The sequence below is a fragment of the Natrix helvetica genome, assembly GCF_964273705.1.
Source record: "Natrix helvetica genome assembly, chromosome: Z".
NCBI classification, from domain to species: Eukaryota; Metazoa; Chordata; class Lepidosauria; order Squamata; family Natricidae; genus Natrix; species Natrix helvetica.
In genome coordinates, this window is record NC_138554.1 from 105,054,347 (window position 1) to 105,080,804 (window position 26,458).

Consider the following 26,458-nt stretch of genomic DNA (forward strand, 5'->3'; position numbering starts at 1 on the left):
TCAGTTTTGCTTTTATGCTTTGTGGAATATTTCTGATTTTTATAAAAAATTGTGATCGTAACCATTTTTATTTATGTTCTATAGCTTTAAAAGTTCATTTTTGTAAAATCAGCTTGATCCAAAATCTTTATAAAGCTACAAAGCTGTCTTTATAAAAATTGTGGTGCAAGCATTTTGTTCTACATATTCTTAAAAAGTAAGAAAAACAAACTCTCCAAACAAATAGCAGATGTATCTAACAAGCACAAAGAATAATCAGTGTGTATTTGTTATGCATATTATATCCAGAACTTCCTAACTTGGTTAGGAAATAATGCTGGATAGAGAATGATTTATGCTTTGATCATCTAGTAGAATCAAGATTAAGACTGTAATATAGAATCAAGATTGTTCAAGATTAGCATTAGTTATTGGCACAAGGAAGTTGATTAAATACTATGCTTTGTGCTATACTGTATTTGGTGTTACCTAAATGCATAATGTGACCTTAGTTTTTGCATTTATAAACCATAATTCAGGACTTTACAAGATATGTGAACTCAACTACTATGGTGCAGTCATGTAATCATGGCTAAAACAATCTAGAGGCAAATGAGGAAATAAAATTCAATTTCAGGATTATACATCTGGTTTGTCTGGATCAACATTGCCTAAAATGTGCCCTTCAGCTATATTTTGAGACTGTAACCTACCAGAATAATAGAGATAATCAATAAAGAGCATCAAGACTGCATACAGTCTTGAGTGTGTTATGAAGTCTAACTGGGATTTTTTAGAAATTTAGATTATTTACAATTAGTCTATCTGAGAAAGCCATTTATATCTCCCCTTGTTTAACCAACAGTGCCTATGATCAGAAGCCACAAGTGGGAATGAGGACTTCTAACCCACCAACTCCATCAAGTACTCCAGTTTCACCACTGCATCATGCATCTTCAAACTCGGTTCAGAGTTCTAAACCTGACCGGATTTTTGCAACTCATTTGCCTCCGTCCCAGCCCATTTCAGACAATAACTTTCATATGGATCACAGGTAACAGAGTCAATTCTTCCTATGTTTGTTTTCCATTGTAAGTAGGTTTGCCACTTTTTTATATTGTGTTTATTATTGAATATGTCAGGATCATCCACCATAGTTAATTTTATTTAAAATCTTGAGAATGATGCAGGAGTGAATTCACATACATGCAGAGACAAGAACAACAATCAATACATGGAAAGGAGACAATTCTGAGACAATGTGTTGTATATCAACCTATATTGTAACCCTATATACATTTTAAAAAATGTTTCAGATAAAGGCCCTTCAGACTATGCAGAAATTTTTTCAAGCCTTCAACTTAGCCAAAAGTTGCTATTGGTTTAAAAAACCAAAACAGCATATTTTTCAGAACTAGGCAGAAGCTAGATAAAAGATACATTTTCTTTAATGAACAGCAGAGAAGCTTGAAGGATGCCTTCCAAGATATTTTCAGAACATGTTCAGTTCTAATACATAACACTATATTATAGCATTTTTAAAATTTTCTGTTAACAAAGTTAACAATTCTAGCACATATTTTTTTCAAGTAATCAGTTGAAAAATCATTAGCTCTAGACAATCTGAAAGTTTTTTTTAAAGGATGGTATTTTAAGGGCAATAATAAAACAGATGTTAAAATTAACATCTCGTAAAATTCTACTGCATTTGGACAAAGTAGACATTTTTTTATAAATTTCATAGATATAAATACTATTTATTTGACTGGGAAAAATTGCTACATAGGATTTTTATGAGGGTTGCAAACCACTCTTTCTTTGTTCGTTGTTTTGAATTTAATTAAATCAATTATACGTAAATATTGCTGTTTAATGTTATAATTTGCATAGTATCCATTGAAAGGGTGTGGGCTTTTTTGTTTTTTATTTAGTCCTTTGAGCATTTTGAAATGCACTAGCTTAGGAAGAGGAAGTTAAACAGCCAAAACAAACTATGTTCAAATAACTTTAGACTTAGCAAAACCACAAAAGCTAAAAAAACTAAACTGAAGCTTCAGCTACGTCCCTGAATCACCCTGCTTATTTCTTAAATTTGAATTTCCTAAGGCAAAGCATCCAAGATTAAATTAATACATTTTGTTTAAATTTAGTTATGGCTATATTTGAATTCTGATAATGATTGTTAAAGCAAGTCTAATTTATTTGGTTGTATAAACAAACCAAATTGGTTGGTTATATTCTAACCTTATCAGAATGTACTCCAGAATTCAGTTTTAATGTGATACCATATATTTTACCCACTCCCATAGGATGTAGTAATGTGTAGGGTCACAGCTGACATACTATTTATGAAATTTCCCTAATATACACAATGATACAAATAATTTGGTGATGGTTCCATTAGTCTTTGAATTTACATTTTCACTCTAAAGTCAGAATATCACCATATAAATTCTAAGACTTTAAACTACAAATATTTCTTATTAGTTCCTTCTAATAGACTGATACTAAAAATTGCTTGTTGTACTGCAATTTCTAAATGAACAGACATGGAAGTTAATCCATTGAACTTGGTGGGCTTTCTTCAATGTTAACATGCATTTTATTTACATAGAATAAGATGAAGGTTCCAGACAGAACTCAAAAAGTTAGCAAAATGTGATGAACCATGGTTTAGTATATTTGTAGCTTCAGTAAATTATTAAATTGTTACTGCTCACATGTGAGGTGGATAGTGGCAGAAGACTTTAAAGTAAACAATCAATAGTATTGTATTCTATTATTTGTGAAAAGCCCAATTACCTTAATGAGTACCAAAAGAAATCAAAGCTACTTGTATGAACACATCTATCTATCTATCTATCTATCTATCTATCTATCTATCTATCTATCTATCTATCTATCTATCTATCTATCTATCTATCTATCTATCTATCTATCTATCTATCTACACACACACTATGAGTCCAGTTATTTTATCCCTCTTTTTATGCATTCCTTCTTAATTTAGTTTGGACAATCCATGCTTTCCTGATACATTATATTTTCTGTAGCACATTAAATGAAGTGTTTTGAATACTGAACATGCTATTTATATATAAATTATCAATCCAAATAAATAATATGATTTAAGTATCTGCTACCTGAATGACTGCAAAAACAATGTGTTTCTGCTAAATATTCTACTTACTTTATTTTCTCCTTGTGCGATATAAAATATTGTTTTCTGGTTTCATTCATTTCTCTGTTACTTTTAAATAGCTTATTAATATCAAATGAACAAAAAAGAGCATACTTAATTGGTTCTTAATAAAACTGTTTATTATGGCAGGATCAACCATGAAATCCTTCTCTAGGGGCAGCTGTTTTTATCTAATTCTTACAGAATGATGTTTCCTGTGCTGTCTCTTAGATTCTTCCTGTACTCTGCAGAAAATTATATATGTGTTTCTTTCCCAGGAGAAAAATTAATTTCCAAAATTTACTATCATTTTCCCCATGCCATCTGTTGTGACAGTTTATCTTCTGTCCCACCCTGACCATAATCCATTCTTTCTCCATGGTACCTATCTCTCCACCATCACTAGATTAATAATCATTTTCTGTGTTATTGTCCTAGATTTCGCCGTCAGCTCTCAGAACCTTGTAATTCCTTTCCTCCTTTGCCTGCCATGCCACGGGAAGGACGTCCAATGTACCAACGCCAGATGTCTGAGCCAACCATCCCTTTCCCACCTCAAGGGTTTAAACAGGAGTACCATGATCCAGTGTATGAACACAATGCCATGGTTGGCAATTCAGTCAATCAAAGCTTCCCTTCTCCTCTGATGATTAAACAAGAACCTAGAGATTTTGCATATGATTCAGGTAATCCAAATATTTCTTTTCATTTTTTGTTCAGTAGGATTTGATTTATTTGACAAGATTTGATTTATTTTAAAGATGTAACTCTGAAAAACTTCACTAGGGTCAACATTTCTAGGTAATTTAGGAGCATTCTGTTTTAACACATTAGATTGTTAATGAAAGTACAGGTTTTATCATACAAGATTTATACCATTAAACAAAATAGCATTTTTTTTTCAATGATCTTGTCGTGTGAAAAGGCTTTATATATATATAATGTCAAGGTACCAGAGGTAGGTTGGTACCGGTTCACAATGGTTCAGGTGAACAAATAGTGGAATGTTGGCCTGGATCGCAGAACCGGCAGTGACCCAGGCTAGCCATGCCTCCAAACCGGTTCCCCCCATCACTGCGGCATGTTTTTTGGCTTTTTTAAATGTTCTGCACATGCACAGATCTATTTACAGGCAACTGTACATGTGTGTGTGGAGCACACACAAAGCACCTGCGCACTGAACCAGCAGTAATTCCAGTAGCAACCCACCCCTGCAAGGTAATAGTCTAAAGTGGAAATTTAATACAAATATTTCATTTCAGGCTCTTTCCCAGCAAGCATTAGATAGATTTTTAAAATCAATACTCATATTTTTATATTAATGATGCAGTAGAAAAGCTCTGATCAGTCAAAACACTGAATATTGAAATTTTATCTCATAAATAATTTCAAATCAATGCAATTGTTCACTAATATTATTATTATTTATCTGAACTTGGCATTATCTAGAGATTTGGGGTATCAGACAAAACTGATGATGAAACTTACATGATTTATGTAAAATCCCTTCCAATTGATAAACCAACTTTTCATTGATACTAGTTAATTTTTAATAATATTTTACAGTATAATATAATACTTTTTACTGCTTGAAGTAAACACTCTGAATATATTTACTTTTAAATTAAATTAGTAAGAAGGTAAGCAAGGACACTATTTTGTAATTTACATTACTCTGATTGTTGCCAGATGTAGTTGTAAGATATTTACCCCAATCTTCCGACATTGGAAAAGTTGTTCTTTCTGGAATCCTATTTCTTTACTGAAGAGATTATCATGTTGTTAGTCACTTAAGAATTGCTGAGTAAGTGGTAGTGAAGTTCTATTGATTCCTGTTAATCATGTCCTTTTGCGTTTGGTAGGATTTTTATTCCTCTCAGAGAGAAAGATTTCAAAAATGTGTCTAGCTTTTTGAAAACATCTTGCTACCATTGATCAAGGAAAGGAGAAAGGCCCAGGTTTAGGAACCCCCTCTTAATCCCATCAAATATGCTTACTTGGGCTATTCAGCTAATATGGTAACAAAGTTCTTGTTCTTATATTTTAGCAGGGGGGGTTACCATTTCTTGTGCTTATAGTCTGAACTGAAGCTGATTTATCTTGTCCCTTCCTCATCATTCTGAAAGATTTGGTAAAATAATATATGTACCACTATTCCCCAAGGTCATTTGGGAAGTATTAGTTTATATTTTGCATAAGCATAATTGTTGACTCTTGAATTAATTGTTGATAAAATAGTACTGACACCTGAACTAGTCCTACAAAGCATAAATTAAAACAGTTCTTTTATCCCACTGCTCTCCTAGATTAACAGTATATTAAAATCAAAGTCTTATTCCTCTTATCTTGCTTTTCCTACAAGAATATCAGAGAAGTGAATTGAGTTATCTGTCTTCCATTTCATCATTACAGCAGGACTGTTAATGTATTGATCTACTAGATACTGATCCCCTTACATATTTTTTAAATAATCTCTTTCAAGATTTAGCACATGAGTCTTCATAGTAAAATCTGGATTTCCACTGTTCTTTGCCCAGGTGCAAAATTATATGGAATAGGGAAAATTATATGGAATAGGGATAGCAGTAGCACTTAGATTATATACCACTTTACAGGGCTTTACAGCCCTCTCTAAACAGTTTACAGCATCAGCATATTGCCCCCAACAATCTGGGTTCTCATTTTACCACCTCGGAAGGATAGAAGGCTGAGTCAACCCTGAGCCTGGTGACATTTGAACTGCCAAATTGCAGGTAGCCAGCAGTCAGCAAAGGTACCTGCAGTACTGTACTCTAACCACTGTGCCACCATGGGTCATAGAAGGCTGATTTTTGATACATATTCTAAGTCAGTTATCTATCCTCTTTCTGACCCATGACAAGATTCAGAATGAATTGATGTTAGAAAATTGTGGGGTAGCTAAAATTTTGGTTATGTTAACTTTCCATTCTGAATAATGATCCGTGAATGAAGTCATTGTGTTAGATGGATCTGTCTCATTGCCTATACATTTGTGGGGAGAAAGAATGCTTTTCATGTTTATAAATTTGGTATATGTAATATCAAGTTTTGTTTCTTATTCCCATCCATTCTTTTAATTTCAGGAATTGGCCTCTGCTTCTTCAGGAGAAAATATTAGTTTAAAATGATCTCACAGGAAAATCAGTAGTCATGAAGAATTGATTTGTGGCCTTAGAGTACTTTTTATGGCTCTAAATTCCTGCATTTAAGTTGGCACATCTGTACCAACATAAAATACAGTCAATGGTTTGATGGTGTTTTGCTTTGTTCTGCAGAAGTCACCCTTTCCCTTATCTTTGCTCTAAGAGTACTTTAAATAACCCTTTTGGAAGCATAATGCATTTTGCCATTGAATCATTGATTTTATTATGTTTATGGATGTTTAGGGATAAGTAACACTGAAAAGGAGCTTGCATAATATTACTTTGCTATCTAGATAATTTTTTTTAAAAAAAACTCTTTTGCAGGATCATTATAATAAGATGTTTCTTCTGGGAGATTTTGAAAGAGCCTCAACACTGCTTATTGCTTTTGAGCTCCATATTCTTACCCATTTTGGAAATCTGCTGAATGAAAACCATTATTATGGAATGATTATAACTCTATTAAAACATGACATTAATTATGACATCGGAAATGGCAGATCAATTAGTTGTAATTGCAGGTATGCAGTTTCTATTGCAGAATGTTGAGATAATGGAACATGGAAAGAAATAGAAATGTCAACACAGTGGAAGATGTTTTATTTTTCCACCCATCCTAGGAGCCATGCTGTGTGGATAATTCAGACTGCAAAATGAAATAGTAATTTCTATTAGAGTGCAGTTTTTATAGGTGCTTTCTAGGTGCACATAATTCTGTAATGGGAAGCATTCTAGGTCACAGAGTCATAGCATCGGAAAGCCATCTATACTATTGAGTTCAATTTTCTTGGCATAGAAAGCCAATGTAAATTATCTCTAAATGGATGGCTATTGTTTAACCTCTGCAGAACACATTCAGCAAAGGATCTGCTTCATTGTCAAAATGGTCTCCCATTAGTAACCAGAATTTTGCTTTTTGACTGTAACACCATTATTTTGTGCCCTACCTTCTATGGCAATAGAGAAAAGGTCCTGGCCTTTTTCTGTATGACATTCCTTTAAGGACTTGAAAAGTATTAGCAGGTTTACTTTCTCATCTCTATTGAAAATAATAAGATTTCCTAATAAGATTTATGTTTGAGGCCCCTGATTATCTATACAGTCATTTACTATGTCATTTGCAGTTTCTCTGAATCTTTGTTAAAATATGGTGACCTGAAATGGATGCAATATTCCAGGTGAGACAATGGAACTATTATTTCTTATGATATGGTAACTATATTTCATTCACAAACTCCCCTCTATCAGGTTCAGCCAACAACATGACCCTAATGTCTCTGAGGAAAGCAATGCCATAATCTACTAAAGTGTTTTTTTAAAAAAACACCAGTAAATTTAATCTGACAACAGCTGTTTTGTCAAAACCATTATGATTTTTAATAAGTACCGTTTTACTTTTATGGTCAATAACTGTCATCTCCTAAATAATTTTCCCTGGCATGAATAATAGATAGATTCGTTTTTAGTTTTCTGGATCTTGAATTTCCGTTTTTTTTTCTTAAGATACGTTAACAGTTGCCTTCTATCAGTTTATCAGATGCTTCACATATTCTTCCAATGTGTTAAGTGATGGATTCATGTTTGGCCACATCCCAGACATCATCCTTATCTAGGATGCAAGATTTGGATCTGAATTAATTTAAGTTTGAAGTATATCATGATCAGCTCAAAGTCAAGCTGGAATACACCTACTTCAGTCATATTGTTTTTAGAAATGAGTAGGCCAAAATTAAATTGAATAGGTCTTTTCTATTTATCAGGTATTTTTTGTTCGTTTTTTCCATAAGTAGATGATAGTATTACCGCACTCAACGTGTAGTTCTCAATGGAACTGCATCTACATGGAGGGAAGTATGCAGTGGAGTACCCCAAGGCTCTGTTTTAGGCCCAGTACTCTTCAACATCTTCATCAATGATTTGGATGAGGGAATAAATGGGGAACTCATCAAATTTGCAGATGATACCAAGCTGGCAGGAATAGCCAACACTCCAGAAGATAGGCTTAAGATACAGAAGGATCTTGACAAACTTGAACATTGGGCACTATCTAATAAAATGAAATTCAATGGTGAAAAGAGTAAGGTTCTACATTTAGGCAACAAAAACGGAATGCACAGTACAGTATAGGTGATACCATACTCAGTAGTAGTAACTGTGAAAGGGATCTTGGAGTCCTAGTGGACAACCATTTAAATATGAGCCAGCAGTGTGCAGCAGCTGCCAAAAAAGCCAACACAGTTCTAGGCTGCATCAACAGAGGGATAGAATCAAGATCACGTGAAGTGTTCATACCACTTTATAATGCCTTGGTAAGGCCACACTTGGAATACTGCATTCAGTTCTGGTCGCCACGATGTAAAAAAGATGTGGAGACTCTAGAAAGAGTGCAGAGAAGAACAACAAAGATGATTAGGGGACTGGAGACTAAAACATATGAAGAACGGTTGCAGGAACTGGGTATGTTTAGCTTAAGAGAAAGAAGGACTAGGGGAGACATGATAGCATTATTCCAATATCTCAGAGGTTGCCACAAAGAAGAGGGAGTCAAACTATTCTCCAAGGCACCTGAGGGTAGAACAAGAAGCAATGGGTGGAAACTAATCAAGGAGAGAAGCAACTTAGAACTGAGGAGAAATTTCCTGACAGTGAGAACAATTAATCAGTGGAACAGCTTGCCTCCAGAAGTTGTGAATGCCCCAACACTGGAAGTCTTTAAGAAGATGTTGGATAACTATTTGTCTGGAACGGTATAGGGTTTCCTGCCTGGGCAGGGGGTTGGACTAGAAGACCTCCAAGGTCCCTTCCAACTCTACTATTGTATTATTGTATTCCTTTTTTACTTTGACTTTGCTTAGGAAAGCTCTCTTTGTTATTTTTAACTTCTTTTGTTAGCCCCATCGTTCTCATTTATTTTATCTCACAGATGGTTTGATCTCTTTGTTATTTGATCTGTTCCTCCTTTATTTGATTGTTTTAATGTCCTTTTTGATGTTTGCATGCTCTTTAAACTTTTTGTGTAACCACATCTCCTTCTTTAGAAATGTTTGGAACTGTTCCTTTTTCTTTCTCACCCTACCCATTTTTAAGTATTCCCACTACTTTGGAGCCTCTTTTTCTGTTAACTTCTCTAATAGAAAATTGTTTTTGTATTATTAAGATTTGGGTCAAGATAAACTTTAACCTCATTTATTTTTCATTTTCTTAAAAACTAATTTTTAGTTTTTAGATAATTTAGATCTTTAGATTCTCCCCCTAAATTCCCATAAAATTTTTATTCTTATTGTTTGTAATTTAGTAGCTTGCATGTTCCTTAGCTGAAAATAACTCCTTTAAAACACTAGTTTTTAAATAAACAAGATCCTCATAAGCAGTAGTCATTTTTAATTTTTATTATGATCACAGATATTAGAAATAAGCATTAAAAATTAAAAAAAATGAGATAATATCTAAAAATGTTGGTGGATTATCAGTGGACTGCATAATTTTACAGACAGTACAACAAAATTTAGCTACATTCAAAGAAACTACATCCGACTAATCGGATAACAATTTTACATTAAAAGATCAATATTTTCCTTATAGAAGGTACAGCATAGTGGGTTGTGACTATAGTTGGTTAATCTGCCCTTTTCTACCTGGAGACAGAGATGGACTGCTGGGGGTTCACATGGGTTCAGGCGATCCTCTAGCTAGGATACTGCCTGCTTCGGCGAACCCCTAAATGCAACCGCTGGCTGAGTCCCCCCACCCCACCCCTCCATTCCCAGGAATCTCCATGAAGCCTGTTCATCATGTAAGGTAAGTTCAGGGCCCACATGGAGGCTTGGGGAGAGTGAAAAATGGGCCTACCGGAAGTCCAGAAATGGGCCATATCTGGAGTCCCGAGGCCCTCCAGAGCCTGGGGAAGCAGTTTTCACCTTCCCAGAGGGTCAAGGAAAGCCTCCAAATCACGGGGAGGGCACAATGCCCCTTCCCTGCCATGGTGCAGGAGGACACCCAGGCTATGCCTGAACCTGTTGATGGAACTTTTGAAGCCCACCCTTTCCTTTGTCAAACTCACACTTCCGTACCGCAGTTCTTTCTTTTGAAAGCCTTAGGACTGGGAGACCATTATCTGAAAAAAATTACTGGCATAAGTCGTATTGATCCTAGAAGATCGTGGTTTAAATACATAAAATACCATTACAAAATGTATTTTCCATCTTTTTAATATTTTTTCCTTCTGTTGACCTATCGATTATGATTTGGCAATTTGTCGAGTTCACATCAAAGAGGAGCTTAGAATTTCAGATTGTACGTTCTTGTATAATAGTGATAGTTCCCTTGCATAGAAATAGTGTTATAAGTTTGATCCTAGCATTCCATGAGTTATTCTTTCTTGAAAGGAATTTGACATCAAATTTGATGAAGAGCTATACATCACATTACTGGGAAGACATTCTTTTGAAAAAAATCTGGTCATTTTTTTCTTTTAAAAAAGGAAAAGAAAACCCTCAGAAGGTGAAAGCAAATCTATAAATAATTTTGAATGAAAAACAAAAAGGGGTACATGGGATAAAGGAAGCAGACAAACCACATCCACTCTGGTCCACGGAAAAGCCTCTCTCTACAGAACTCGTCCCTGGTGCCAAGAAGGTTGGGGGCCACTGATTTAAAGTACAGGTTTTTGCTTTGGGTTATATATCCAGTGACTGCAGTCTGGAATAAGTACTATATCATAAGAATGTATCATTTTCCTGCCTTTGAAAGAATATTTTCTAGCTATATCCTCCAATCTTTACCATTCCCGCATCTGTATATACAAACTGAAATGAGTGTTGTCAAAACTTTTCTATATAATTATAATCACATACATCACATCACAGTAGCAATAGCTCCAAAAGATTGTCTTGTTCTTGATTTTATTTCTTCTCTCTCCTCCCCAAAGGAATAGATAAAATATCCTCTGAATCTACAGTTACAGTAAGTGGCATTGGCTAATGATTTGATTTGAGAATTGAGAATACAGTCTGGATTTACTCTTTGTGCATTAATGCAGGTCAAATGGACATCAGCTGAATTTTCAATCAGTAATGGAAGGCTGAAGCTTGTCTTAAACCAATCGCATCAGCCTTCCCCAAGTCTGACTGATCCCTAGAGGCTATACCCAGTAAGCAAAGCTTTTATATGAATGGAGCCTGGAGTTTCATTCATAAAATGGATACTGAAGGGGGAAAGAGGCGGGGGAGAGTAATGGGAGAAATACACTGGAATGTCCATTTATACAAAGCTGAAGGGTGTAGTATTCCATCAGCTGCTACTCCTGCCCATTGACTTGAAACAATGATTAATGTGTGTTGGCCTCCTCAGTATGTAACTTGACACCATTTATGTGGCCTTGGCATGTTTCTAATGTATAGTGAATGAAAAGGCTACATGAGCCAATCAGAAACATAAACAGGAACTGGTTGGTCTGAATTCCATTCATATATGTCACTATAGCCCAGCAGTGTTTGCAGAACTTAAATTTTTATAGACAGAGAACAGGGTGGAGGAAGAGGCTAAAGCACAGATGTTGGTGTGTGTTTCCAGCCAAAGATCACAAAAGGGAGTGAAAAATGGTATGTGTGCGCATTCATTTATGTGCACTTCTTTATAAAAAAAAAGCAAGCTAGTCTACACATACTTAAAAATTATGCCATATGACTGAAATAAATACATAAAAAGAGGCACCCAGTAGATTGAGCTTTTTTTTTTTTTGCATTACAAACACACATGTCTTTTTGATTCTGCAACCCTCTGTAACAAGTAACCATTTGTTAAAAGATGCTGGTTGTTGCCTGATGTGTTTTCTGAAAACCGGATGTCATGACAATGCCAGAATAAACCAGCAGTTTGCTATAGAAAGCAATCTGGTGTATTTCAGGGATGAAAACTATATATTTTATTTGTGTGTGTTTTGGTTTCTTTTGGAATGGCTGTGGACAAATTAGATTAGAATTTAAAGGTTGCTGCCAGATGAGAGGTTGGACTTAAGTCCTCCCACCCCCACAAGATGCCTGGATTTTGTATTTTGTATCTGCCATAATGTGATGTTTCCGTTATGCTGAATTTTAATTTTTAATATTATTTTACAAAGACAATTTATTTTTCTTTTCTTTTGCATCCAGCTGTAATATGGCACTGTTCCCTCTGTTCAAATATAAGAAAAAGAGCTTTCAAATAGATTATATTAATAATTTTTAATATATTTTTATTTTTTGAATAAACACAAACAAACATTTATAAAATTTTATATGTGATAAAAATTTTAAAGGGGAAGGAGTGAATGATAATTACACTTAAATTTGCTCCAGTAAAATTCCATGAATGAAATAGGGAGATTACTTGACAGAAAGTTTGGCTATAACACCCCTTTAAGTGTAATGATTGTAGTCTAAGGAGAAAATCATGTTGCAAATTATTAGTTATATACAATTTTAATTGTAAATGAAAAATAGGTTGTTTTGGGAAGGATTTGCTATCTAGTTTTACAATGTAATCTTATTTTCCTCCATTTTTTTCTTATTTTTTTTTTGCCCAAGTTCCTAAAGAATGCCCCACATCCTTAGATCTTTGAAGCTAAATATTGTTTGTTCTGACTTGAATTTTCTAACCCATTCTGAAGTTTTTGAGGTTGTGCTGAAATATTTTTTCTATTTTCTATAGAATTAAGAGTTAATATTCACTTTGAAAAACAAATGGACATTTTTATATCTAATTTTCTGGTTATTTCTCATTTTTATTTTATCAGTGTGTTTGTGTGTGTGCTTCTCTCTCTGTCTCTCTCTGTCTCTGTCTCTCTCTCTCTCTCTGTCTCTCTCTCTCTGTGTAGGTATGTATGTGTACACACACACACACACACACGCAAAGAATTTGTAATGGAAGGAATTAAATAATAAAACAAGATTTCTGCATATATATATATACATACATACATACATACAGACAGACAGACAGACAGACAGACAGACACACACACACACATACATATGAATATATATATATATATATATATATATATATATATATATATATATATATATATATATATATATATATATATATATATATATATATATATATATATATATATATATACACAATATATATACATTGTATTCTGTACAATGGGCAAAGCAAACATACTGCAAAACAATAGAGGAAACAACAGGATTTCTGCAACAGCTGCCAAACTACTTTTCCAGGAAACAGATTTAACAAGAGTCAATTAACTTTATAGATTATAAATGCATCATATGGATATTCCTTCTTTAAAAAAATGCTTCTACCAAGATAGCCATTGATCTAAATCATATTGTCTTTCAGCATAGCTCAAGTGGTACACCAAATAAGGTAAAGCTTTATTTTACTATTGCAGATTAGAACCATTTTCATAAAAGTGGTCAGAGAAAAAGCTATGTTGAAATTGTTGTGCCACTTATCTGATCCAATTGTGAGGATTAAGAACATGCTGTCATCATGCTGTTCTTGACATATTTGAGTGGTATATTAACCCTATCAGTAAATAAAACCTGGAAAGACCTTTGTTTGCATTACAACAGTGGAAGCAATTCTTTTGTCCTAGCGCCATTAAGGGGAGAGACAATTCAGCATAGTCTGAAACCTTAACAATAAATATTAGAATCAGAGTTATTCATTACATCTTTCAATCAGGCAATTTCCTTTCTTCAGCTGTGCATCTATTGGAACTGATCTGCTGCATCTCATTTTACATATGTTCTGTAAATGTAAGATTGTTTGTTGGGTTCTCAGGATATGTGGCTTGAGAAGATTGCTGTGGTTCAACTTAATGGGACCTGTGTATTATATGTAGTTTTCTTTGATGTGGGGCATCTAATGTAACAATTTATGTTTTAAGCTAAGCAGAAGCCAAGCTAAGAATATCATTAGGGTCATTGTTACTTTCAGCAACCCTGTAACCAAATCTCCAGGAGTGATTAGCTTGCCTGCAAAGAAGGAGCAAAGATCTGAAGTTCTATGTTTGATACAGAGAAGAGAATTAGCAGATCACCCGATTTTTCAAAAGAATATAGTGTAAGGTTGGAGACTTCTTATATTCCTCTGGCGGTCTACCTTGTTCCTATTGGCTGCCTCTTAAGTATCTATACATTTGCGCCCCATTCTCTGCTGCTCTACTTCTCTATACTTGGAGACGATAGTTATACTTGGAGGCGATTTCCGCTACAGTGAATCAACACTATACAAATGTTCTGGGCAGACATCATTAAGGAAAAAAGAGAACACATTGTAGATATGGACAAAAACCATATTTGGGGAGAAGAATTAGCATTTCACTCAGATCTTATAAAACTCTGGCTGACAGAGTTTTATACTGGGAGGCAGTGTTTCGTATACATGCTTTGTAATACTGAGAGGTCGCAACTATTTTAAGATATTGGAATTCAGCTTCTAGAATTCCTCAGCCTGCAGGTGAAGTCCACACATTCTAAAGTTGCCTGACATTGAGGAACATTGATTGAAGCGAAGGATTTCCACTGCAAATGTTGTAGTTGGATATATTTGAATTTACTTTGTTACTTTATGTAACAAAGTCCTCCTTCCACTTCTGAGAATGCAAATTGCTCACTGTGTGTCTACCCATTGATTTAATAATGTCCCATCATAGCTGGATTGAAACAAAGGGATTGATGGTTAGGAGCATGAGTCAATCAGGGTTGGGATTATTTCTGTTTGTCCATCTTTTCTCTTTATTGGGCCCGTGGCTTCTCCCTTCCTGGTGTCCCATAGAACAGCCCTTTATGGAAACTGCCTTGATAATGATGCTGGCAGGCTTACTTTGAAGTACTGGGATTGATTTTGTTTTAAAGAAAAACTCTATTTTATGCATGGATATTACTTGTGGGTCTTGTTATACACTGAATGCTGCTTCTGTTTATAGTTTGCTTTATTGCCCTTTCATCTATATGAAGTTCGGAAACAGCATATCATGAATACTCAGTTATACTTGCTAATGCTAGCATCAACTTTTCAGTTTTAGGAAGTGTTTTTCATCATATGTAGAGGAATATGATAATGACTTGGAACTACTTACATATGCTGTAGCTCGGTGTCTCTCCACCTTACTAACTTACTGTGTGGACATCAGTACCCAGAATTCTGGAAGTTGCAGTCCACATAGTTGATAAAGTTGAAAAACACTGAGCTATTCTATAGTACTAACTGCAATAGTTCTCACCCATCTGCTTTGTTTCAAGCATTATTATCGAATCTGCTATTTTTATTCTTCTCTCTTTCTTTCAAAAAGGCCATCAACTTTCAAAATATACACAGTGACACAGTTTTTAATCATTATCTACCAGTTTGCTAGTTAAATTATTGCTGGGTATTAGTCAAACATTTAGCACAATTTAAAACTGCAATGTTAAATTTCATTTGTTGGCCTTTTTATTAGATAAGCTAGAAATGAAAGCAGCAGGGAATTTAATTGGCAGTATTTTTTTCTGGTTAAGTCATTACTTTGATGAACTTCAGAGCAATGTTTATGGCTCCTAATTAACCATGATAGTCATTTGATTGAATAATCACTTTGGAAATGTTTCTAAAATTTGATTAGAGCTTGACCCATTCTGATAGTCATAAATTCACCAACAGCACTTTTAGAATCATACGGCTTTAGTCCTTTGGAAAATAAAAATCAAAACCGGAGAGTCTTCTTTTCAAACCAGAATGTAGTATTTAATCATATGGCTATGTTAAATGCAAAGTGGTGGAGAGCATGAAGCTGCTAACATGTCAATTGAAATATTAGGAAATGATATATTTGGACTACAGGTTCCATCATTGATAATTAGATTGCTCACTGCCCATGTAGGTAGTTCTCAACCTATGATCACCACAGTGACCAGAACTTCTGTCACTAATTGAGACAGTTGTTAAGTGCTCTGCTTTATGACCTTTATTGGCATGGTCATTAAGTGAAATTGGCTTCCTCCATTGACTTTGGTGTCAGAAGCTGGATGGGAGAAAAGGAGAAAAGAATGGAAGTGTACTTACTGACCCTGTGCATTTAGATACATTTTTACACAAAAGACATTGCTAAAGATGTGTAGATATGATCAAGAATTCTACATGTTCTTGTTGCCTTACAAAGCCTTCACATTAGATATTTAACACATAGTCATTTCCATTCAAGAAATAAATGGATTTAAGGCAGAAGCAGTGGTTCCCAAGCTTTTTTTGGCCATGCCCCACCTAAGCATCTCTAAAATCCTGACCCCCCCCCCTCTATAACATATAATTCTTATTTTACTCAAAAAGTGAACTCTACTCATGCACAGGAAGCCTAAAAGGCCATTAACTTGTTTTAAACAAAGGTCAAATTGCCCCCCTGTGGGGCCTGGGCCCCACATTGGAACCACTGGATTAGAGCTTCTGGATACTCTTGATTCAGTGATACATAGTAAAATTTATTCCATAGATATTTTTTTAAATGTCAGTATGATTATTCTTTCCCTTTCTTTCTTTTTCCCTTGGGGATACTGTGATTCTTAACACCCTTTCGGTAAAAATAGGGATTGCATACCAGGATATGGAATAAGGATCTTACTTGACAAACAGATGTGGGGAAGGCACTTCAGTGCTTTAACACTTCTCTCCAGTACCTTGCTTACATATTTTATAATGCAACTAATCTTGGGTACATGCAAAGCTGCAAATTCTTCAGCAATATGAGACAAGCGCTAGAACAAACATTCTATGTTAGGCTGCTAATGTTGATATGAAGTTGCATGTTCCAGTCTTCTAGTAGTTATTTATTGTTAGTTTGAAGTTTGAGGTGGAAAACATAACCCCCAAAGGTATCACAATAAAGGTAAGTTTGCTTAAACGTTACAGGGATAGAAGAAACAATTGCTGTTGTTAATGGGAGGACAGATTGCGTTTACAGTATTATGCTGTGCACTGTTAGTATTTTTAACTGACTTTAAAAAAATATTTTAAGTATTGCAAGTCTTATTTAACAGGTATAGTTTATAGTAAAAAGAATAAATATATGAGGAATAAGGAAATGGATAGATGCTCTTACTGTTATCATTGGCTACACTCACTTAGTGAATTCAATGTAAAATCTCATTTTCTTTTTCCCTAACTCCTTGATACGTATCACTAGTCAGTGAGCAGTGAAATTGAGGATTGAGTTTTGGAAAAGGACTGCACACCACACTGAATAAATTACTTTTGGTCTTTTATTGTTGTTTTCTAATTCTTCAGAGATCATGTAAGAAAAAAATGTGATAGTATAGCAAACTACATTTTGCTTGCTATGATGTTAAAATTAAAATTCTAGAATAATACATGTGAACAGTTTGCTATGGAATTGAAACTCAAGAATAAAATTAATATCCTTCAGAAAAGCTGCAAGTACTGTGCACAAAATATGGGTTGAAACTGCTGACTAACAAGTCAAGAGATTGTGAGTTCTAGTCCTGCCTTATGCAACTGGCTGACTTTGGGCATTTTCAGTCCAACCCATCTCACAGAAAAATATGTTGTTATCAGGAAAATATAAGGAGAAATGAACTTTTTGTGTGTAATTAAAGATAAATAAATATTTATTAGATAAAATATAATAAACAAGTAAGTAATTAAAAGTTATGTCAATAGTTTGGAGAAATCTCAGGAGACAATCTGTACTCTTGAGTAAATTTAAAAATAAATTGTATATTCCAAATTTACTTAAAAATAAATATTATATTCCAAATTTCTTGGAATATTTGGTGACTAGGTGAAATTAAATAATAGGAAGGTATGTGGCTCTAGAGTAAGTTTCCAATTCCAGAATTATATGTTAAATGGGGAAACTATATAAATTGTCTAAATAAATAAAGATATGGTCATTGTATTAATTTTACCATAACTTCTCTCATATTTTGGTGGGAAGCTGCTGCTTATATCATTTCTAGGTTTTTTGTTTTGTGAAGAATAAAATGGATTTAATGTTAGTATTATACATGAACAATCAAGTTAGTACATGAACAACTGATATGAATATCCCTTCCACTACCGATTACCTATTTCACATTTAAATTGCCAAAACATTAAAAAGCTCCAAGAAACCAGAGGGTGTGGAAAAACCTTGGCAAGGTAAACATAGTTTTTGCTTATCGCCACTTCTATTAGAGCAGGCAAATAAAAGAAAAAAATGTCTGGTGCTTGAACAAACGTTCAAAATTGTATTTATCAAGTTTTAACCTAATGCAAAAATACTCAGAGTATTAAATGTGTTTGAGAACTTCATTATGTATTCTGGTTATATTGACTGAACATCAGAATAAAATAGTGTAAACTTACGGATAAGTCTGATGTTTCATTGAAGTTTGATAGAGTGGCTGATTATATGAGATGGTTGGTTTTAATATCTAATGTCAGTAAAAATGATTGCAAATGGTTTTATTGGAAAAATCAAATATCTGTAGACCTTTAAAATGAACATGTTTTCTTTCCATCAAAACATTATCCTTCAAAACTAGGCTTTATCAGTTGAACATTTAGTATGAGGATATCTAAATGATTGGAATGCTAAGAAAACATAAAATCATTTTAATTTTAGAATTTGGATAACCAATGACCCATTGAGTCATCTTTTCAGATATATTTCTTTATCTAAATACAATGCAAATCCAAACCATGCATTGGTCTCCCACATTTAGCTGATCCCCTGCAATCTTCCCAAGTTTCTCCAGTGATTTTTGGGAGGGTTTTAGGAAAGTTGTAAGGGGAGATCATGTGACTACAGCAGTGGGGTGGTAGTGCTGAACAGCAGCAGAGCGGCACTGAAATGGCAAAAACTTTCTAAAACTTTATTCCCTTATGAGTAATGGATCACAGCATTCTGTAAGTTAATTCATTTGGGATACCTCTTTCCCCACAAGACCTAATTTCGCCCATTTAAGGGTTAAAGACACAGGAGCTTTACTAGGATATAGATTCTAAATGGAACCAAGCTTTAGCAGTATTTTTTTTTAATGTTCAAATCTGGCTGGCAACATCACTTGCATGTTTGCCATGTGCAGTTTGATTGTTTCAGTCAAACAATTCTTTGACTAATATTGCCTTCTCATTTCAGAAGTGCCTAGTTGCCATTCCATTTACATGAGGCAAGAAGGCTTCCTCACTCACCCAAACAGAACAGAAGTTAAGTCTTTCTGTATATATGTATATATATATATCCTTGTATGTATGCTTGAACTTTGTTTTCTTATTGTCTAAAACTCTTGGCTTAGACTAAATATACTAAAAATGGACAGAATTAGAAAAATATTGTAAAACTGTGGTGCCTGTTCCTGAAACATAAGCTTTCTTGGAGGTACACCTTTTTGTTTTTCTAAATAGCCATATGTAAGCTCTGAAAGACAGGCTTGTGTTTGGATGGTTTTAATTCTTTATTTCATATTTCTTAAGTATGTTCCAAGTAGCTTATGGGACAACTCTATGTTACTACAGTAGAAACAAACCTTTTCTCTAAAACAGAAAGTAGCATGGCAAAGTACTATTTATTATTCAAGTTTAGGTTTATTTTGAACATATTGTGCATTCCCTAGTTACCTATTTTTGTACATCACGATAGATACTGTATAGGTCTATCAAAGTAAAGAATAAAGAAAAGGAAAAGAAAAGTGTTTTTATAAATTATAAATCTACCAATAGTGATTCTAACAAGGATGGTCAATAAAAATCATGATAAGAAAAAAAAAGTGTTCATACTTGTTTTAACTCATCAGTTCATTTAACTGTGAACTTAATTGTGACCTAAAATAGTTTCTAGAGAGGAAGCCTGTCTAGAATTGCCCTGGAGCTGTAAGAACAACCTGAGCTGGAATCTTGGCCTGGGATGAGAGCACTGTAAGAAGACTACCCAGAATGCCCTGATTTCCCATGAAGGAAGAAGCTTCTTCCTTTCCTGGTCAGTTGTCTTTGCTGAGCTCTTCCCTGAACTCTGCCTTCCATTGTAGCAGTCCCGAGAAAGGCCATGGTGCTACCCTGCCATCCTGAGCAAACTTCTCTCACAGGATTTGAATTGCTTCTCTTAGCAGCTCTAACTAGTTTCCTTTCTACAAGGGGAAATGTCTTTCAGGTGGCTCTTAGCACATGCTAGTTTGTTAAGTGGCTGTCCGAAAGTGACCCTGGGTGAGTCTCTGGCTCATTACTGCCCCTTCTTGGTGTTCCCCATCCAGTGGACTTTGGCTCCTGGCTGGTAACTTCCTGGCTCTGTTGGGCTGTGCAGTATATGTGCTCTGCACCCCAAAGTTTCCCTTTGGGAAACCAGGAGAGAAAACATTTGGCTTATTTTTTTTCACTGTAGCTAGTCTTTTATACAATGATCTTGTGAAAAGGTTCTTTAATTCTAAATATTAAGCTTTCTAGATATTTCAAATCAAAAGTTTTCAGTAAAAAAATTCCTACTTTATTTTACTATATTAAATAGTAAGAAATGTAGGATTGTTTGCCATAACTGGTTCATTAATATCAGAAATTTACAATAGCATTGTAAGAGCATAGTAGGATTCTAGCATCCTGTGTAGTACCTTATGGAGTATTGTAAGCGCTATTTGTCAGAGATGAATTGCTTTTCATCTTGTTAATCAATTCCCATATGTTGGTTTATTGCAAATTTGTACTTTGTGTCAAATTTCAAGATATTACAGATAACACCTTTTTGATCAGCAACAAGTTCAACACTTTTTCTATCAGTGTTGTGTCAAAAAACACTATGTATATAACATTTATATAGCAATAAGTGTACCACCCTTTTGTAAAAAAAAAAATTCTAGATTGATCTCTGATCCATCATGCTAGAGATAAGAATCTCTCCAATTCTCACAACTTTTTACAGAAAAAAAACAAAAGATGAAAGATAAGCAGAAACAGCATCTTATTATACATTGTATCAACCATGTGTTCAATCATCTCTTTCATGGATTTTTTAGAGAACTAATTTAGCTATTATAAAAACTTATTTCTTTAACAATTGACCAGAGTTATTTAAAATCATTATTCTTTACTTTTAACTAACAAAATAAACTAAGCTTGTAAGATTACATTTAGGAAAAGGGAGAATGCATGGCTTGACAATACTTTGTACTAAATATTGTAAAATAAATAAAATAAATTCTATGCCATTACTATCAGTGTATTTTTATTTTCCTATTCATTTACTACATTACTTGGGCCTCCTTTCAAGGCAAGATATTTTGTATGTGTGAAGAAACAACTGATAGGTGAAGCTTTTCAATGTTTTTGTTTGACTTGGCAAAATCACATTTTTTCTATATATGCCAATATAGTAATTTCGGGAATTCATATATTATTCTCTCAGCAGATTGTTTTATTGCTAATTAATACTCTAACCTGCAACATTCTAATGAGCCTGGTACATAAAGTATATGTGTCTTGACTCTTAGCTATAGCAATTACTTGGGATTTTTCAGTTTTGAATGCCAATTTTCAAAATTCCTCATGTTTTCTAGATAAAAATTCTAAAAGTTGGAGTTCCAAAACATTGAAGGAGACCAAGTTGGAAAGAGCAATGTATTTTAATAATATGTTTCTAGTGAGTAATGTGTCTGCTTTTCCTAAAATTACAGGTTGTATGTATGAAAAAGGTCCAAGGCAATTTTATGATGACACTTGTGTTGTTCCAGAGAAATTTGATGGTATGTTATGTACATACATTTTTTGTTCAACTATCCAGTCTTACAGAAGAAGTTCTATGTAATGAAACCAAAAGAGAATAAAGTTTTTTTACTTGACAAAACAGATAGTAATGATCCAATCAAAGAGAGATAAATATATAATTTGTTATTTATGTCGTTGACCTTTGCTTTTAGAAATCAAAATATGTTTTGCAATCATATCACTCTGTTTTTGAAAGAAAGGATTCTAAATTCAGAACCAGGGCAATATATTTTACTTCTAATTATTACTTCTAATTATTGCAAAGAGTCATAGATATTTTTATGTCTTTATCAGTGCATTTGAAATCTATTTTAGAGATTTATTGAAAACTGATTAACAAACAGAACAGAATGCAGCTACTTTGCACTTACTAATAATCCAAATTCTTATCTTATTTTTCTAACCCTAACCCTAACCCTAACCCTGAAAGGATTAATTATAGAGAGCAAAAGTACATCCATTTTTCTATGTGTATCAACAGTTTTGTTGATTGTTATAATCTCTTGTATTTCTTAAAACTGATACTCAAAGAATAGAATATATAGTATAATACCAAACAGTCTTTAAAAGAATTTTTAAGATAACTAATATCATGTGTCATATGAAGCAAAGCATATTCTTCTCATTATCAGATATCAAACCAGTATGTATTCTGAAAATACATACTAATTACTAATAAGATTAAGGTTGTTTTTTGTAGTCAAATGAATTTGAATGGATATTTCACGTCACATTAATTGGTTTCCACTTCAGCACTTGAGAAAGCTGCTTTGCAAAACAGACAGCTAAGTAATTTATGTCTTGAATTGATAGTTGTATCCACACTAATAAAGAACCTTTTAAAAAGTAAAGGGACAGTTATGGCAGCCAAAAAACCAAGGGAACATGGGAAATATAATGGTTCTTTCCAGCTTTGCAATTTTTTGAAGTGTACTCAGTCAACATTCTTTGGCTGAAAGTCTTGTGTTATCTTGTCCCTCACCATTACCTTTTCATTCAACTGAAGACAGCTAAGAATTCCATTCTTGCTTTTCCCTTTAAATTCATGATAACTTAATCCCCTCCTGAGCTTCTATAGGTGTCAGAAATTTTGATCATTTCTAAAAACCAAAAATCCTCCCAAAAGGGGAATCCAGAGAAAAGCCGTGATGTCATAATATTCATATTTACAATAAAAAGACTAGTTTTTCCTGTAGAATAGTATCCAAAATAAAAATAAAAAATCAAGGACATGACCATACGACCAAAGCATCACTTATTTCATTTGTGTTTTGAGACACAGGTAAATATTTGATACGGTTTTGATCAAACTACTAACTTGACATTTCCCTCTCCCCCAAACCCCTGGAAACACTATTATATACTTAATAATTCAATTGTCAGCCTTAAATTTATTCAGAGGGTTTAGTTAATAACATTGATTCATTCAATTTCACAGATAATGAGGTGAAAATTCTCTAAACTTTTCATCTGTATGGTGGTGACGAACTTTCTATAAACAGGTTAAATCAATGCAGAACTAATTTAATTGTCATATTATGTAGGAGTTTTTTAAATCATTCATCTGTGGGGAATTCTGCATTTAAAAAATGTCAATATTCATAACGTGAACAAAAATAATTTCACTTATGAATTTTTAGCTGACAGTTGTATATGTTGAATATTTTATTCAGTAAGGTGACTTTTAAAAATATGTAATTAGCATTTTATTGGTTCTTATATGAAAAATATAGCATGTTAGATTATCTTTGAGCTTTAATATATAAATGTACACTTTCTCAACTAATAGTGCTTTTCAGAAAATTGTGAATAAATAGCTAAGTGATGTGAAATACTAAAAAGGAACTGATTGATCCATAAAATTTGAATACCATACAATAAAACCCTGTTATTCAAATACTGTTAAAAGTTTTCATATAAGTATTTGCAGACATTAGAAGATACATACATTGTTTTTCCTAATGAGAGATTATATAAAGTGTTGCATACAAATAGAGTCCTTCGGATATCACCATTTCCAAAGCTGGATCTTGCATAACTTTTGATAGTTACTTTCATACTGTATGATTTGATTCTGGAATAAGTAAGTAACATTGCATTTTAATAAGTTTGTAATTAGCTATTTTCTGATGAATTATAGTGCACTATGTTGTCCCAAAGTCATGAATAGTATCCTATGTATCAATCCCTTTCTCTCTTCTCTCTTGCTACAATAGCATCTATTTTTTTTCTTTGTTGGTATTAAATTTACTCCATCTTTGGGTCCAATGAAATAAAATAAACAAACCCACACTTTCTTTTACATAGGTGACATTAAGCAGGAGCCAGGAATGTATCGTGAGGGCCCCACATACCAGCGGCGTGGTTCCCTTCAGTTGTGGCAATTTTTGGTAGCTCTTCTTGATGATCCATCAAACTCTCATTTCATTGCTTGGACTGGCCGAGGTATGGAGTTCAAGCTGATTGAACCAGAAGAGGTGAGTAGGGCCTCCTATATTGCATCTTCGTACTTTAAAACATTGCTTCAGTACTTTTTATTCTTTATTTCTATATTGTCTTAATAAAACTCAAAAGTAATATGGTCTTATGCATCATGCATCTTTGAAGTCTTTAAATATAACATTTATGATTCTGTACATGTGTATGACTCCATACACATCAAAGCATGCAAGAATCGACTACATTAGACTTGCAGTCTATCTAATCTGCATGTATTTTAATAAATTCTCAGCCCAACAGCACTAACATTGATTATTGTGAAGAAAATCTGAGAGATCACTGTGTGATTCACATTGGCATCCTGGAAGTAAAGTAGAATATAAATCCAATAAATAACCTTTCCCTTTATCAGTAAGGGTGGCAAATAGGGATCAGATATGTCTATTGTATACATTTATACTTTGGCTAAGTTTTAAATTACACAATATCAAGCATGCTATTGTCTTGAAATTCATTTTCTAAAGAATCTAATTCTACCACAGCTCTTAATATCTGAACTGGGCCTACGTATCTTCACTTTTAGCCTCCCTTTCTTCCTTTATATCCATTTTCATGTGATCTGTGATTCTTCACACCTTTCAGAGACCCTATAGATACACCCTTTCATATGTAAAGAGCCATGCATGGATTTTCAGACTCTATTATACTTTGGAACACATTAAAATCCCCAAATCTCTATATAGGTGCCAGAGATACTATTCTGTCTGAAATCTTCTTTTACCCAAAAGGAGAGGAATAGAGGAATGCTTAGAAAGGGCTAGAGTTGCTTCTTGAAAGAGGAGTATTGGTGTGTTTGGAAGAGTTTCGATCCTGAATAGTAAAGTTAAGTTTGGGGAAATAGTGAAAAGATACTTGGTGCAAACCAAAATAGATAAACAATGAAAACTAACCAGCTTTTGTGAGCCTGAATGTCTACTTCTAAGCAAAAGAGAATATGAAGGAATGGAATTAGGAAGAGTATATAGCTTGGCCATCTGAATAGAACATCCCTAGAAATACGCTGATATTCAGTTTTATCCTAACATAACATCAATATTCAAACTACACAGTACATTAGACAATCTTGATAATTTAAAAAAAAACATTTAGCTAGCATTGCTAACATTTTAATTTCATTTTTGTTTTCATCAATTTTTCTTTTCAATTATGTTTATATTATGTCTACATTTTGAAAAACTGCATTTATTTGCATATTATTTATTGTTGTTAGTTTGTTTGAACAATTTATGATGTTTATAGATAAATTTATATGGCCACCTCTCTCTCAGACAAAAAAAAGTGACTTTGGAAGGCCACAAGGGTTGAAAACAATTTGCAAAATCAACTGGATGCCCAAAGTTACCATTGCACACCCATTTTATGTCGTGTTGTACTGCAGGTTCTACAGGGACATCAGATCAACATACATTCTCCTTCTATTAGAGAGATTTCTAGGGAAATCAGATAATTTCTTCCTGAACCATCTTCAGAATTTAATCCAGCCACCACTTGTGCAGTAGGAAAATTTTTGTGCTGCTGAAACAAGGAAAAAATACCTAAAGAACTAAAGATCTTTATTTGTATTACTATTTTGCTTAATTATTTTTCAATATTTTTTAGAAAATATATTTATGTTTATGTTTTAATGTTTAATTTCTGTGCCGGTCAGTGACCATAAAAAAGATTCTGATTTACCAGCATGCCAGCTCAAAAAGACAGTGTTATCAACAAACGGCTTCCCTAGCCATCCAATCCAAATGACTCCGAGAAGAGCAAGGCCTTTAATGAAAGAAACCTGCAGCATATGCCCTTTTTGCTAGATCTAGTGGACCAAGGATAGATAATGGTAGACAGGAAGTTTCATAAATAACCTGGCATTATGCCATGTAAGGTTTTATTGATGACATACATTGAATTGCAT

At 33.8% G+C, this 26,458-nt stretch overlaps 1 protein-coding gene across 5 annotated transcripts in view; it reads left to right on the plus strand.

Moving 5' to 3' along the window:
• Positions 1-26,458, plus strand: part of ETV1 (ETS variant transcription factor 1) — a 119,218-nt gene that overhangs the window by 61,029 nt on the left and 31,731 nt on the right. For 4 of the 5 annotated variants that reach the window (XM_081933420.1, XM_081933421.1, XM_081933424.1 and 1 more), the window contains 5 exons: positions 845-1,033; positions 3,599-3,846; positions 19,451-19,517; positions 21,967-22,037; positions 24,367-24,536. In XM_081933420.1, coding sequence (XP_081789546.1) covers positions 845-1,033; positions 3,599-3,846; positions 19,451-19,517; positions 21,967-22,037; positions 24,367-24,536 — 745 coding nt within the window. The remainder of the gene's footprint in view (positions 1-844; positions 1,034-3,598; positions 3,847-19,450; positions 19,518-21,966; positions 22,038-24,366; positions 24,537-26,458) is intronic. The other variant, XM_081933422.1, reaches the window with a different exon arrangement.